The sequence below is a fragment of the Eretmochelys imbricata genome, chromosome 3, assembly GCF_965152235.1.
Source record: "Eretmochelys imbricata isolate rEreImb1 chromosome 3, rEreImb1.hap1, whole genome shotgun sequence".
Taxonomy (NCBI): domain Eukaryota; kingdom Metazoa; phylum Chordata; order Testudines; family Cheloniidae; genus Eretmochelys; species Eretmochelys imbricata.
This window is the reverse complement of record NC_135574.1, coordinates 188342966-188357447: the sequence shown is the minus strand read 5'-3', so window position 1 is coordinate 188357447 and position 14482 is coordinate 188342966. Positions and strand designations below refer to the sequence as shown.

Genomic DNA, 14482 nt, shown 5'->3' with positions numbered 1-14482 from the left:
ATTTGCTATTTTTTTCTTTTTGCACATAGGGATGGTTTGTTCCTGCACCCTCAATAAGGCTTCTTTAAAATACAGCCAGCTTTCCTGGACTCCTTTCCCCCTCATATTAGCCTCCCAGATCCATGGCAGATCCATGTTGGCTATTTCTTGTTACCCTAGTATCCTCTAGGTGCTTACAAATTGATTGTTTAATAATCTGTTCCAGTATCTTTCCAGGTATTGAAGTTAGGCTGATTGGTCTATGATTCCCCAGGTTCTCTTTGTTCGCTTTTTAAAATATAGGTACTATGTTTGCCTTTTCCCAATCCTCTGGGTCCCACTCTGTGAGTTCTTGAAGATAAACACTAAGAGATCAGAGATTGTTTCAGCTAGATCATGAAGTACCCTAAGGTGAATTTCATCAGGCCCTGCTGACTTGAATCTAACTTATTTAAATATTGTGTAACCTGTTTGTTCCCCTATTTTGGCTTGCATTCGTTCCCCCTGGTTGTTAATATTGATTGTGTTAAGCATCTGGTATCCATTTACCTTTGAAGCAAAACAGGCATTAAACTTAATGGCATCGGTTATTAGCTCTCTTTCCCCACTAAATAGAGGACCTACACTTTCCTTCGTCTTTCTCTTGGTTCTCATGCATTTATATAATCTATTCTATAAGATATATGGTGAATTCCTGGTGGTACAGATTTGGTGTAGCTAGCTTGAGGCCATCCTCTCTCCCAGTGGGAAAGTCAAGGGTATGACCAAGTGAAAGAGGATGTGACCAGAGTGCCACTGAAGTCTTGTGACCTGCAGCTGCAGGTGTATCCCTTTGGGGGTCTAGTGAAGCTGAGCACAACTTAGAGGACCTCCTGTTTATCCCTGGGATCAGTGAGCAACAAAGGTATTATAAAGCCAGGAGCAGAACATTCTATTTGTTCAGTTGGAAGAAATTCTGATAGCATTGCTAGCTGAGTGTGGATCTGATCAAATCCCTTTAACATTGCTTGTCACCTGAAAACATCTAGTTTAATTGCACATATTTTATGTGTGGAAAAGTTTAAATTCGGTGTCATACCTTCTTTAACGAATTTCAGACAAATTGGACAGTTATTCCAAACATGTCCACCAGAGACCAGAAAGATCATATTTTTTTCATGTCATGTAGAGGCAGCATTTCTCTCTCTTAACTTTACTTGTGTACATAAAAGGCTTGCCTGGGCACATGAGGTGTTCCTTCCCCCAACCCAAACTGGAAAGGTTTATTCTTATATTAAAAATGTATTCATATCGTCCAAATTCAGCACTTGTGCACCCAGGCATATGGAATCAGTGCAGTTACACATGGGCTGAGTTAAAACATCAAAACTGGGTATCTCTCTGATATGACTGTGTGGCAGAAATATTAACAAATGCTGATTTTAATGGGACCAAAACCTCATATTGTACTCAGTGGGTGCCAAAAACTATTTTGTCTTTCTACATGAGGCAGTCTGATCTACCACTCTTAAGATATTATTGTTAAACTTCCAAAGCGAGTTAGTGATTTTAATGAAATGCAGGGTGGGCTGGGGTGGTAGTTCTTTCAAGAAAGATGTGACAGCACTTGGTATTTGTACAAAGTCTAGGAGACCAAGAGCTTGATTGATGAACTTCAGGGATTTCATGTTAAGCTTCAGAAATGAAAATACCTTTAGACATGCAGTTCAACTTTATGTCAAAGCAGTCTGAATAATGTCAAAACAGATCCAATCTCAGCTAAAAAAATTAAACATTAAATTCTACATGCTCATCCCCTTGTATGAGGTCTAGAATTTAAATTTTGACAGTCATTTTAGAAAGTTTTCAATGAATGTATTTTCTCTATATTTGGAGCACTGTACTATATTTACAGAACTATAATTTATGGTAAATCCTTTTAAAAATAAAAGTTTTTAGATTGCATTTAAAATCCTTTTTTCTTCTGTGTTTTAATTTTTTTTTGTATGGCTGGCTTATTTGTTTGTGTATAAAGGGGTACTCACATCTTCTTCAAATTATAGAATATCAGGGTTGGAAGAGACCTTAGGAGGTTATCTAGTCCAACCCCCTGCTCAAAGCAGGACCAATCCCCAATTTTTGGCCCAGATCCCTAAATGGCCCCCTCAAGGATTGAACTCACAACCCTGGATTTAACAGGCCAATGCCTAAACCACTGAGCTATCCCTTCCCCCATCCTACAAGATAGTGTGGTATTGCAGTCCTTTTCTCATCCTTGGTACCCGCTGCAGGCTGCTGGTCAACCATGGCTGGTCTGCAGCAGCTTGCCCCTTCAGCAGAGTCACAAAGTCCAAATGATCTCCTTCAAGGGTATTAAAGACTAGAGTCTTAAGCACTGGATCTGGGCCCTTCAAACTCAGCCCTTTGTTTGGGCTCCCAGCTAAGCCCTGTCCCCTTTGTGGGGTTTAAACTTCTTTACTTGTGGCTGTTAGAGGAACCTGGGCCCGCCCACTACTCCAGGTTCCAACACAGGGATCCTATGGCCACATACCACTCAACTTCAATCCTTTTCTGCTATTTCCCTAGAACTCTTCATCATGGCTCCCTTTATCTCCAGCCCTGTCTCATAGACTTTAAGGCCAGAAGGGACCATCATGATTGCAGGCCATGGAACCTCACCCATACTCTCCTGTAATAGGCCTATAAGTTCTGTCTGAGTTACTGAAGTCCTCAAATCTCCATTTACTCTAGTTCAATCAAGCACTCATACCCCATGCTGCAGAGGAAAGTGAAAAACCTTCATGGCCTCTGACAATCTGACCTGGGAGAATAAACCTTCCTGACCCCCAAATACGGTGATCAGTTAACACTTGAGCATGTGGGTGAGACCCTCCAGCCAGACACCTGGAAAAGAATTCTCTGTAGTAACTCAGAGGCCTTCTCATCTAGTGTTCCATCTCCAGCTGTTGGACATATTGGTTGCAGATAGGCCATATGTCATTGTAGGCAATCTTATCATGCTATCTTCTTCATAAACATGTCAAGCTCAGTCTCGATACAAATTAATTTTTTTGTCCCCACTGCTTCCCGTGGCTGTTCCAGAATGTCACTCCTCTGATGGTTAGAAATCTTTGCCTAATTTCAAGCCTAAACTTGTTTTTTTTTTCCCCAATGACAAGAGTTCTTTATTTCCATACTTCCTAAAGCAATAAAAATAAATCAAGACCTACTAGACCAACAATCGATCATGACAAGCAGGGAGCAATTTCTATGGTGTTTATCCAGAGGATCGTTTGTGGCTGCATGATAATTTTCTTCCTTTGATAATTGTGCCTTTTCCAAAATCTCATGTTAATTCTTGGCCAAGATTCTGTTTTTTCGATAACTGTGGCTTCCACATGGACAAGATCTTTCCCCAGAAATGTCTTTCCAATTAGCGTGAAGTCATCGGCACCAACCAGCAAAGCCTTCTCCAGTTGGATTCGGTCTCCACATTCAGCTGGCAGCACATTTTCCATTAAAATCAAATCTTCGCTGGTTCCCTTCCACTGCTTACTGGCAAAGTGAACCACAGCAAAGAACCTTCCATACAGCCCAGTGGCAATCATCTCATTCACCATTTGCATGACCTCTGCATGGTACTTTGCCTCTTCTATTGGATCTGGCAGTTTGACTTCAGGCCACGGAGGTGAGGACAATGATGTTTTGGCAATAATTCCTTGCTGTAGTGAAGTGCTTTGAGTTCTCTCGCTTCGAACTGTTGATGGACAGTTTATATCCATTTGTTCTTGTGCCAAAATTAGCCCCTAACTTCAATAAACCCTCTCCCTCAGGGCCAGAGCCTCAGGTCCATCTCTCTTTGCACTCCCAGCCACATAAATTAAGCTAGCCATGAATTCTGTCTGATTGTAAGGTCACTTCTCTGGGCCCAGCCAGGAACTGAACTCCTAAAGCAAGGCAGCTCCTTTCATCTGAGCCTGCTGGGCTCTGATTGTAGGGTTGCCAACCGTCCCAGTTTTGCCAGGATTCTCCCGGAATCAGGCTCTATCTCCTGGAGGCTACTAAAGCTAAACCAGAAGATTTTAGGCTGCTAAAAGTCCAGTGGAGCAGCAGGGTTAATTCAGGCTCCCTGCCTGCCCAGGCCCTGTGCTGTTCCTGGAAGTGGACGGCACATCCCTGCGGCCTCTGCGGGGGCAGGGGTCTCTGTACACTGCCCATGCCCTGAGCGCCGACTCTGCAACTCCCATTAGCTGGGAACTGCGGACAATGGGAGCTGCGGGAGTGGTTCCTGAAGGCAGGGGCAGCGTGCGGAACACCCTACTTCCCCCCTGGGAGCCACAAAGACATGCTGGCCGCTTCTGGGAGCAGTGCATGGAGGGGGCAGTGTGTGGAGCCCCCTGCCCTGTTTACCTCCAGTGGCTCCCAGTTGGTGCACAGTGGGGCTAAGGCAGGCTTTGCTCCCGCAGCAGGCATTGGCTGCAGTTCCTGGCCAATGGGAGCTATGGAGTTGGTACTCAGGGTATGGACAGTGCTCAGAGACCCCTGGTCCTCCCCAAGGTTTGCAGTGACATGCCAGCCACTTCCAGGAACAGAGTGGGGCCAGGGCAAGCAAGGAGTCTGATTTTACCCTGCTGTGCCACCAATCGCAAGCTGTCTGAGATAAGTGCTGCCCAGCCAGAGCCTGCACCCCTCGCCCCTTCCCACATCCCAACCCCCTGCCCTGAGTCCCCTCCAGCACCCAAACTCCCTCCCAGAGCCTGCACCCCCCCACCTCCTCCTGCACCCCAATCCCCTGCCCCAGCCCTGAGTCCCCTCCTGGAGCCTGTATCCTGCACCCCCTCCTGCACTCCAAACCCTTCCCCCAGGCTCAGCCCGAAGCCCCCTCCGACACTCTGAACCCCTTAGCCCCAGCCCAGAGCCACACCCCCTCCCGCACCCCAACCCCTTGCCTCAGCGCAGTGACAGTGAATGAGGGTGGGGGAGAGTGACCAATGGAGGGAGGGGGGATGGAATGAGCAGGGTGAGGCCTCAGAGAAGGGGCGGGGCAGGGACAGGGCCCTGGGGAAGGAGCAGGGCCTCAGGGCAGGGGCAGGGCAGGGAAAGGGTGTTTGGGTTTGTGTGATTAGACAGTTGGCAATCCTGTCTGATTGGCTGTCGCTAGTCCTCCTAGCCCTTTGAAGACAAGGTCCTCTAGCTTCCAAGGTGGCTGCTTCAGTGAGGCATCTGTAGGCAGACATGGAGACCTCATCTTTGCTGCTCTTTTCCTTCCATCTCACAGTTTCTTGGGGCAGGGTGAAGCAGAGCAGTGGGGCTTCCTGTAGGCCAGGGGCACCCTATAGCTGTGTGCATAAGGAGATCTGGCAATAATTCCTATTCTGTATGGTAACAATAATACGTGAGAAGGGATTCTGAAATGACCATGTGCTTGCGGAGTCCAGTGAACTCTCACATTCCTTATAATGTTTCCACAACCTGCCAGCATGTGTCCCTATTGAGATGGTCAGGAGTTGTATGGAACTTCATCGCAGGTTCTGACTGCATGTGATTACACTATATGGGTGGACTAAGATTTCCAAGCATGGCCCCTGCAGCTCCCATTGGCCAGGAACTGTGGCCAATGGGAGCTGCAAGGGTGGCGCCTGCAGACAGGGCAGTGCACTGAGCTGCCTGGCCGCGTCTCTGCCTAGGAGCCAGAGGGGGGACATGCCACTGCTTCCAGAAGCTGCTTGAGGTAAGCACCTCCCATAGCCTGCATCCTTGACCCTTACCCCCACATGCTCCAACCCTCTGCCCCAGCCCTGATCCCACTCCTGCCCTCCTAACCCCTCAGTCCGAGCCCAGAGCCCCCTTCTGCACTCCAAATCCCTCATCCCCAGCCCCACCCCAGAGACTACACCCCCAGCCGGAGCCCTCAACCCCTCCCACGCCCCAGGCCTGATCCCCCTCCAGCCCTCCAAATCCCTCGGATTCCAGCCTGAAGGACCCTTCCGCACCCGAAAACTGTCATCCCAACCCCACCTCAGAGCCTGCACCCCTAGGTGGAGCCCTCACCCCCTCCCACACACCAGCCCCCCAATTTTGTGAGCATTCATGGCCTGCCATACAATTTCCATACCCAGGTGTGGCCCTCAGGCCAAAAATTTTGCCCACCCCTGTTCTACGCCCATTGGTACCACAAAATTCTGAGGATCCACAAGGTGGAGCACAGTAACAACCATATTGTAACAGATCATCAGAGAGTTATGCCAATAGATTTCAGATAAATTTGATTTTGCTAACTGTTTGACATGCAGTACTCACACAGAGATTGAAGAGCTATGAATATGGTGCGACTGCATTTGAAAAAATATCCCCTCCCCCCTCAGAAAGAACCAGCAGGATGTCTATGAAATGGATTGATCAGGTAATTTCAATCATGAAAGAATTGTGGCTACCTGCGAAGAATGCTGGAGGACCCTGGAAGCAGAATGAGACCCGAATTTATCATGTATGCTAACTTACTGAGCTGCTAGTTGCTGGCAGGTATATTGCTAAAAAAAAAATATTAACTGTGGCACCAGCAGCAGAGAAACCCAATATCATGGATCATTAGCTAGTTTCCTTTGGATGGTATTACTGGGTTAATCATCAGAAAAGAGCTTTAGGGATACATTTTCAAGTGCATGGAGGGCTTAGACACACAGCTCTGCTGCCAGCAAGTTAAAGAAGTATGGGCTGGACGAATGGACTATAAGGTCGATAAAAAGCTGGCTAGATTGTCGGGCTCAACGGGTAGTGATCAATGGCTCCATGTCTAGCTGGCAGCCAGTATCAAGTGGAGTGCCCCAAGGGTCAGTCCTGGGGCTGGTTTTGTTCAATACCTTCATTAATGATCTGAAGGATGGAGTGGATTGCACCCTCAGCAAGTTTGCAGATGACACTAAATTGGGAGGAGAGGTAGATACGCTGGAGGGTAGGGATAGGATACAGAGGGACCTAGACAAATTAGAGGATTGGGCCAAAAGAAATCTGATGAGGTTCAACAAGGACAAGTGCAGAGTCCTGCACTTAGGATGTAAGAATCCAATGCACCGCTACAGACTAGGGACCGAATGGCTCAGCAGCAGTTCTGCAGAAAAGGACCTAGGAGTTACAGTGGACGAGAAACTGGATATGAGTCAACAGTGTGCCCTAGTTGCCAAGAAGGCCAATGGCATTTTGGGTTGTATAAGTAGGGGCGTTGCCAGCAGATAGAGGGACGTGATCATTCCCCTCTATTCAACACTGGTGAGGCCTTATCTGGAGTACTGTGTCCAGTTTTGGGCCCCACACTACAAGAAGGATGTCGAAAAATTGGAAAGAGTCCAGCGGAGGGCAACACAAATGATTAGGGGACTGGAACACATGGGTTATGAGGAGAGGCTGAGGGAACTGGGGATGTTTAGTCTACAGAAGAGAAGAATGAGGGGAGATTTGATAGCTGCTTTCAACTACCTGAAAGGGGGTTCCAAAGAGGATGGCTCTAGACTGTTGTCAGTGGTAGCAGATGACAGAACAAGGAGTAATGGTCTCAAGTTGCAGTGGGGAGAGGTTTAGGTTGGATATTAGGAAAACCTTTTTTCACTTGGAGGGTGGTGAAACACTGGAATGCATTACCTAGGGAGGTGGTGGAATCTCCTTCCTTAGAAGTTTTTAAGGTCAGGCTTGACAAAGCTCTGGCTGGGATGATTTAATTGTGGATCGGTCCTGCTTTGAGCAGGGAGTTGGACTAGATGACCTCCTGAGGTCCCTTCCAACCCTGATATTCTATGATTCTATGATGTTAATTGGAGTCATTTAGTTAAATCCAAGCCCATTGCCTTTAACCCTTACTGTTTAAACATTACACATTTTCTTAACTATTAAAGCAAGTGATTAGTATTTTTGATTGTAAGACCAGGATGGAAACAAACTGAGGTTTGGTTCCTATACTGCTGATGGTACAATTGATGCCATGTTTAGAATTATAGAGCTGTTGCTAATAGGAGAATCACAAATGTTACATTCAAAGACACCTGAAAATTTATATGTAGTGAGAGGAATTTCTTACCATGAGAATTTAATGTTCAGAAAGCTGCACTGATCAGAGTGGCTTTTTTTATAACTAGCACCATGACATTATTAATCTCTCATCACATTTTTCCATTCCACTCTTAGAGTTCCAATTGAACCTTCCTCATCAATGTCTTTTCTTCCTACACCTAATATTCAAGCCCTAACTCCATGTTCACAACTGAACAGGTATCTAATATCAGAGAATCATAGAAGATTAGGGTTAGAAGAGACCTCAGGAGGTCATTTAGTCCAACCCCCTGCTCAAAGCAGGACCAACCCCAACTAAATCATCCCAACCAGGGCTTTGTCAAACCAGGCCTTAAAAACCTCTAAGGAAGGAGATTCCACCACCTCCCTAGGTAACCCATTCCAATGCTTCACCATCCTCCCAGTGAAATAGTATTTCCTAATATCCAACCTAGACCTCCCACACTGCAACTTGAGACTATTGCTCCTTGTTCTGTCATCTGCCACCACTGAGAACAGCCTAGCTCCATGCTCTTTGGAACCCCCCTTCAGGTAGTTGAAGGCTGCTATCAAATCCCCCCTTACTCTTAACTTCTGCAGACTAAATAAGCCCCGTTCCCTCAGCCTCTCCTCATAAGTCAAGGCCCCAGCCCCCTAATTATTTTCATTGCCCTCTGTGGGACTCTCTCCAATTTGTTCACATCCTTCCTGTATTGGGGGCCCCAAAACTGGATGCAATACTCCAGATGTGGCCTCACCAGTGCCGAATACAAGGGAATATTCACTTCCCTCAATCTGCTGGCAACACTCCTACTAAATGACAGTTTCAGAGTAGCAGCCGTGTTAGTCTGTATTTGCAAGCTGTAGCTCATGAAAGCTTATGCTCAAATAAATTTGTTAGTCTCTAAGGTGCCACAAGTACTCCTTTTCTTTTTGCTCCTACTAATGCAGCCCAATATGCCGTTAGCCTTCTTGGCAACAAGGGCAACAAAGGCACACTGTTGACTCATATCCAGATTTCTTTTAGCCCAATCCTCCAGTTTGTCTAGGTCACTCTGGACCCTATCCCTACCCACCAGCATATCTACCTCTCCCCCCAGCTTAGTGTCATCTGCGAACTTGCTGACGGGGCAATCCATTGCATCATCCAGATCATTAATGAAGATGTTGAAGAAAACCGGCCCCAGGACCAACCCCAGGGCACTCCGCTTGATGACGGCTGCCATCTAGACATTGAGTCGTTGATCACTACCTGTTGAGCCCAACGATCTAGCCAGCTTTCCATTCACCTAATAGTCCATTCATCCAATCCATACTTCTTTAACTTGCTGGCAAGAATACTGTGGGAGACCGTATCAAAAGCTTTGCTAAAGTCCAGATATGTCATGTCCACTGCTTTCTCCATATCCTCAGAGTCAGTTATCTCATCATAGAAGGGAATCAGGTTGGTCAGCTGTGACTTGCCCTTGGTGAATCCATGTTGACTGTTCCTGATCATCTTCTTCTCCTCCAAGTCCTTCAAAATGGATTCCTTGAAGACCTACTCCATGATTTTTCCAGGGATTGAGGTGAGGATTCTCCTTATTCTCTTTTTAAAAGATGGGCATTATATTTGTCTTTTTCCCAATGATCCGGGACCTCCCCTGATTGCCACAAGTTTTCAAAAATAATGGCCAATGGCTCTGCAATCATATCAGCCAACTCCCTCAGCACCCTCAGATACATTAGATCCAGACCAATGGACTTGTGTATGTCCAGCTTTTCTAAATAGTCCTTAACCTGTTCTTTCACCACTGAGGTCTGCTTACTTCCTCCTCCTTACTGTGCTGCCCAGTGCAACAGTCTGGGAGCTGACTGTCTGTGAAGACCGAGGCAAAAAAAGCATTGAGTACTTCAGCTCTTTCCACATCATCTGTCATTAGGTTGCCTCCCCCATTCATTAAGGGTCCCATGCTTTCTCTGACCTTCTTCTTCTTGCTAACATACCTGTAGAAACTCTTCTTGTTACCCTTCACATCCCTTGCTAGCTGCAACTCCAATTGTACTTTGGCCTTCCCAGCTGCTTTCAACTACCGGAAAGGGGATTCCAAAGAGGATGGATCTAAACTGTTCTCAGTGGTACCAGATGATAGAATAAGGAGTAATAGTCTCAAGTTGCAGTGTGGGAGGTTTAGGTTGGATATGAGGAAAAACTTTTTCACTAGGAGGGTGGTGAAGCACTGGAATGGGTTACGTAGGGAGGTGGTGGAATCTCCTTCTTTAGAGGTTTTTAAGGTGAGGCTTGACAAAGCCCTGGCTGGGGTGATTTAGTTGGGGATTGGTCCTGCTTTGAGCAGGAGGTTGGACTAGATGACCTCCTGAGGTCCCTTCCAACCCTGATATTCTATGATTCTATTGTATGATTCTATGATTACACCCCTGCATGCTAGAGCAATATTTTTATACTCCTCCCTAGTCATCTGTCCAAGTTTCCTCTTCTTGTAAGCTTCCTTTTTGTGTTTCAGCTCACTGAAGATTTCTCTGTTAAGCTAAGCTGCTTATCTACCATATTTTCTATTCTTTCTGCACATCGGGATGGTTTGTTCTTGCACCCTCAATAAAGCTTCTTTAAAATACAGCCAGCTCTCCTGGACTCCTTTCCCCCTCACATTAGCCTCCCAGGGGATCCTGCCCAACAGTTTCATAAGGGAGTCAAAGTGCGCTTTTCTGAAGTCCAGGGTCTATATTTTGCTGCTTTCCTTTCTTCCTTTTGTCAGGATCCTGAACTTGACCATCTCATTGTCACTGCTGCCCAAGTTGCCACCCATTTCTACTTCCCCTACCAATTCTTCCCTGTATATGAGCAGCAGATGAAGAGGACTATTGCCCCTAGTTGGTTCCTCCAGCATTTGCACCAAGAAGTTGTCCCCAACACTCTCCAAAAACTGCCTGGGTTGTCTGTGCACTGCTGTATTGCTCTCCCAGAAGATGTCAGGGTGATTGAAGTCCCCCATGAGAACGAGGGCCTGTGATCTAGAAACTTCTGTTAGTTGTCCGAAGAAAGCCTCATTTACCTCATCCTCCTGGTCTGGCGGTCTATAGCACATGCCCACCATGACATCACCCTTGTTGCTCTCGCCTCTACATTTAACCCAAAGACTCTCAACTAGCTTTTCTCCAGTTTCTTATTGGAGCTCTGAGCAATCATACTGCTCTCTTACATACAGTGCAACTCCTCCACCTTTTCTCCCCTGCCTGTCCTTCCTGAACAGTTTATACCCATCCATGACAGTGCTCCAGTCATGTGAGTTACCCTCCCAAGTCTCTGTTACTCCAATCACATCATAGTTCCTTGACTGTTCCAGGACTTCCAGTTCTTCCTGCTTGTTTCCCGGCTTCTTGGGTTCGTGTACAGGCACCTAAGATAACTAGCCTATTGCCCTACTTTCTCAGTATGAATCAGGAGGCCTCCCCTGTTGTACCATCCTCTTTGTGTTTCCTCCCGGTATCCCACCTCCCCACTTACCTCTGGGCTTAGGTCACCGCCCCCCCCCCCCCGGCGAACCTAGTTTAAAGCCCTCCTCACTAGGTTAGCAAGCCTTCCTGCGAAGATGCTCTTCCCTCTCTTCATTAGGTGGATTCCTCTTTCCTAGAATATGTTATAATCTAAAGCCTAAATGATCTACAGTGCATAAACATGATCTCATCTAAATTCTACTGTAAGAGGGTACTTTAGAAACACTATAGCTGAGATATTAACTTTTATTTATGAAGAATGAAGCTAACTTCCCATCCAAACTTTTGGTCAAATCATGAGAGAGAGATCTGGCTTACAAATAATATAGCCCTGAACATTTATAACAAGATTTATTGAGCTGACAACAAAGCAAAGAAATTTTAGAAAACTAATCCTTCTTCACACTGATAAAAATAATGTGTTCTGATGTTAGTTTTGCTATTTCTTCCCCTTGAAAATAAATCTGACAGTGATAAAATTCAGGCATGGGCATGAAGCTCATCAGATAGATTCTTAGTGCCATTGTTTGAATGGGTTCTACAGATGAAGACATTTAGAACTTGATCAAAAAAGTCTTTCTGTTCACATCAATGGGCTTTAAATCAGGGACTTGAGAAATTTTTACTCCAGGCTCAACAGTTACTATGAGGGAATAAAAAATGACAATATTAGTGATAATATCATGTAATTTTCACAGGTCCTACCCTGCAGTCTTTGTCCATTGAAGTCTATGGGATTTTTTTGACTGTCAGGCTCCAGAGATGGTCTTTCCTGTGTTGATGGTGAAACATTTTGGCTTTGCAAACATTTTCACCAATACCAAGTGGTCATTTGATTACATGTGAAAAATGGTAACATGTTCCCCCAAATGACAGCAAACTAACTCACGGCTCTTACAGCTGGAAACACTCTTAAATCATTTTTTGTATTATTTTACCAGCTCAAGTATACCTAAACACAGACTGATATTGATAAAATATCTAGATAGTCCAGAAATATGTTAGAAAGAGCTATGCTGCTAGATCAAACCCTCTGGAGCACAAAATCCTTTGTTGCCCATTTGCATGGGAGCAGATATGCAGCAAATATATTTCTGTCACTTTAGGGACATGTTCAGGGAAGTATGACTGATTCACAGGAAGATGCTTTGACCTGTTTTCACTTCAGTCACATATCTCTGTTACTGGCTGATTTTCAAGTCACATCTCAAATTAAAAGGGCCGCAGTTCAAACCAAGCCACTTCGTAGGCAACTTATATTTTGTTCCTAATTCCAATATATAGAGATGAATCATCACCTTTTTAGAATCTCTTTTAGTATCTGTTTTGTGTGTGCTAACAATGCCCAATCATATCTGTAGAGGATGATATTTGGGCATGTTCCCTAACCCATCTGCAGTCCCACCTCCTGTGATCGGTGTGCTCAGGAACAGAAGTGCCGTTTATTCAAGCAGCAAGTACATAGAAGTTCAGACATATAACACAAAATTACTGACCAGGTTCCCTCCTTCACCTGAGCCCTGTATGCAGACATGGTGCTGCTAGGCACAAACGCACGCACACAACTTCTGCATTTTTATGCCCAAATGCCAGTTTGTGTGTCTGTCTTTGGGGAACGGGGGAATAAGGGTGTGTTTGTGTTTAAGTCACTGGATAGGGATTCAGGATTCCTCTGTTCAATTCCTGGCTGTACTATAAACTTGCCATGTTTACTTGGGCAAGTCACTCAGTGCCTTAGTTCCCCCCTTGGTAAGGTGATGTTAATAAGACTTCCCTCAATCAGTGTGCTGTGAGATTAAATTCATTACTGTTTGTTAGGGGCTCAGATATTATGGTGTTAGGGGCCATATAAGCACGTAGAAAATGTGTGCAAAATTTGCCAGTTTAGATGTCAGTTGGGCAATCAGATCTATCCCTTTCATGATATGGCAAGTTTGAGATTCAGATCATATGAATTTCAGTTTGCTTTGGGTTAACAGGAGTGTAGGTCTGAGACCTGAGAACCCCTTCCCACCCCATGTTAAACCAGCCATGGGTGAAACTCAGGGTGTTCACCACTAAAACTGAAAAAAAGAACATTCTGCTGCTGATAAAGCTCCCCCACCTCAGGAACGTCCCTAACAAGAGTTATAACCCCCACGGTGGAAAAGCAGAAACACCCAGGCGCTGGGAAATTTGGGTGCTCCAGTAGCGCAATTGGTTAGCGCATAGTATATATAGGGCAGTGCTGTGTGGAGACATGCTGAGGTTGTGAGTTCAAGTCTCACCTAGAGCACTGTTTTTACGGGGGAGGGTTAGCTCAGTGGTTTGAGCATTGGCCTGCTAAACCCAGCATTGTGAGGGGGCCTTTTAGGGATCTGGGGCAAAAATTGGGGCTTGGCCCTGCTTTGAGCAGGGGGTTGGACTAGATTACCTCCTGAGGTCCCTTCCAACTCTGATATTCTATGAAATTATGGAGGATGCAGAGAGAGGTTCAATAAATGGTAAAATAAGCTCTAACCAGTGTTTTTATGCTGATCATCTGCACAAACAGAAGGTCAAAACTAAGTTACAATTTGGACATGAAAGATAAAATGTAAAAAACTTGGGCAGGAAGGAGGACACATAGGTGACAGTGTGTAATTGATTAAATTTTTTGTTATAATGGATAATGTGATAGGTTTAGTAAATTTGAAGGAGGGAGCTAGTTTTACCTATATAATGTAAATGAAAAACAATGCTCTTTGGGAAACATTTCTGGACTGCAGTTCAACATCAAGCTGCTGGAACTCTGACCCCCCTGCATGACTGTGACATGCAGAGGCATAGCAGGAACCCCCAGATGAGTGGATCCTGATTGGCCATCGGGTGAAATTTGTCTGTATATTGGGAGTGGTGAGCATAAGAGATTTGCTTGGTATACATATTCTGTGTGTGTTGCTAATAAACAGATGTTTAGAGCACAACTGTGTAAGGCTTTTTCACTGGGAAAAGGTTCTGCAGACCCGTA

At 45.4% G+C, this 14482-nt stretch overlaps 1 protein-coding gene across 1 annotated transcript; it reads right to left on the bottom strand.

Annotated features, from left to right (window-relative positions):
- Positions 1-3189: 3189 nt before the first annotated feature.
- Positions 3190-3566, bottom strand: LOC144262294 (large ribosomal subunit protein bL21m-like). Its single transcript, XM_077812024.1, has one exon. It carries the CDS (start codon positions 3564-3566, stop codon positions 3204-3206), a length of 363 nt encoding a protein of 120 aa, XP_077668150.1. The 3' UTR covers positions 3190-3203.
- Positions 3567-14482: the final 10916 nt, after the last annotated feature.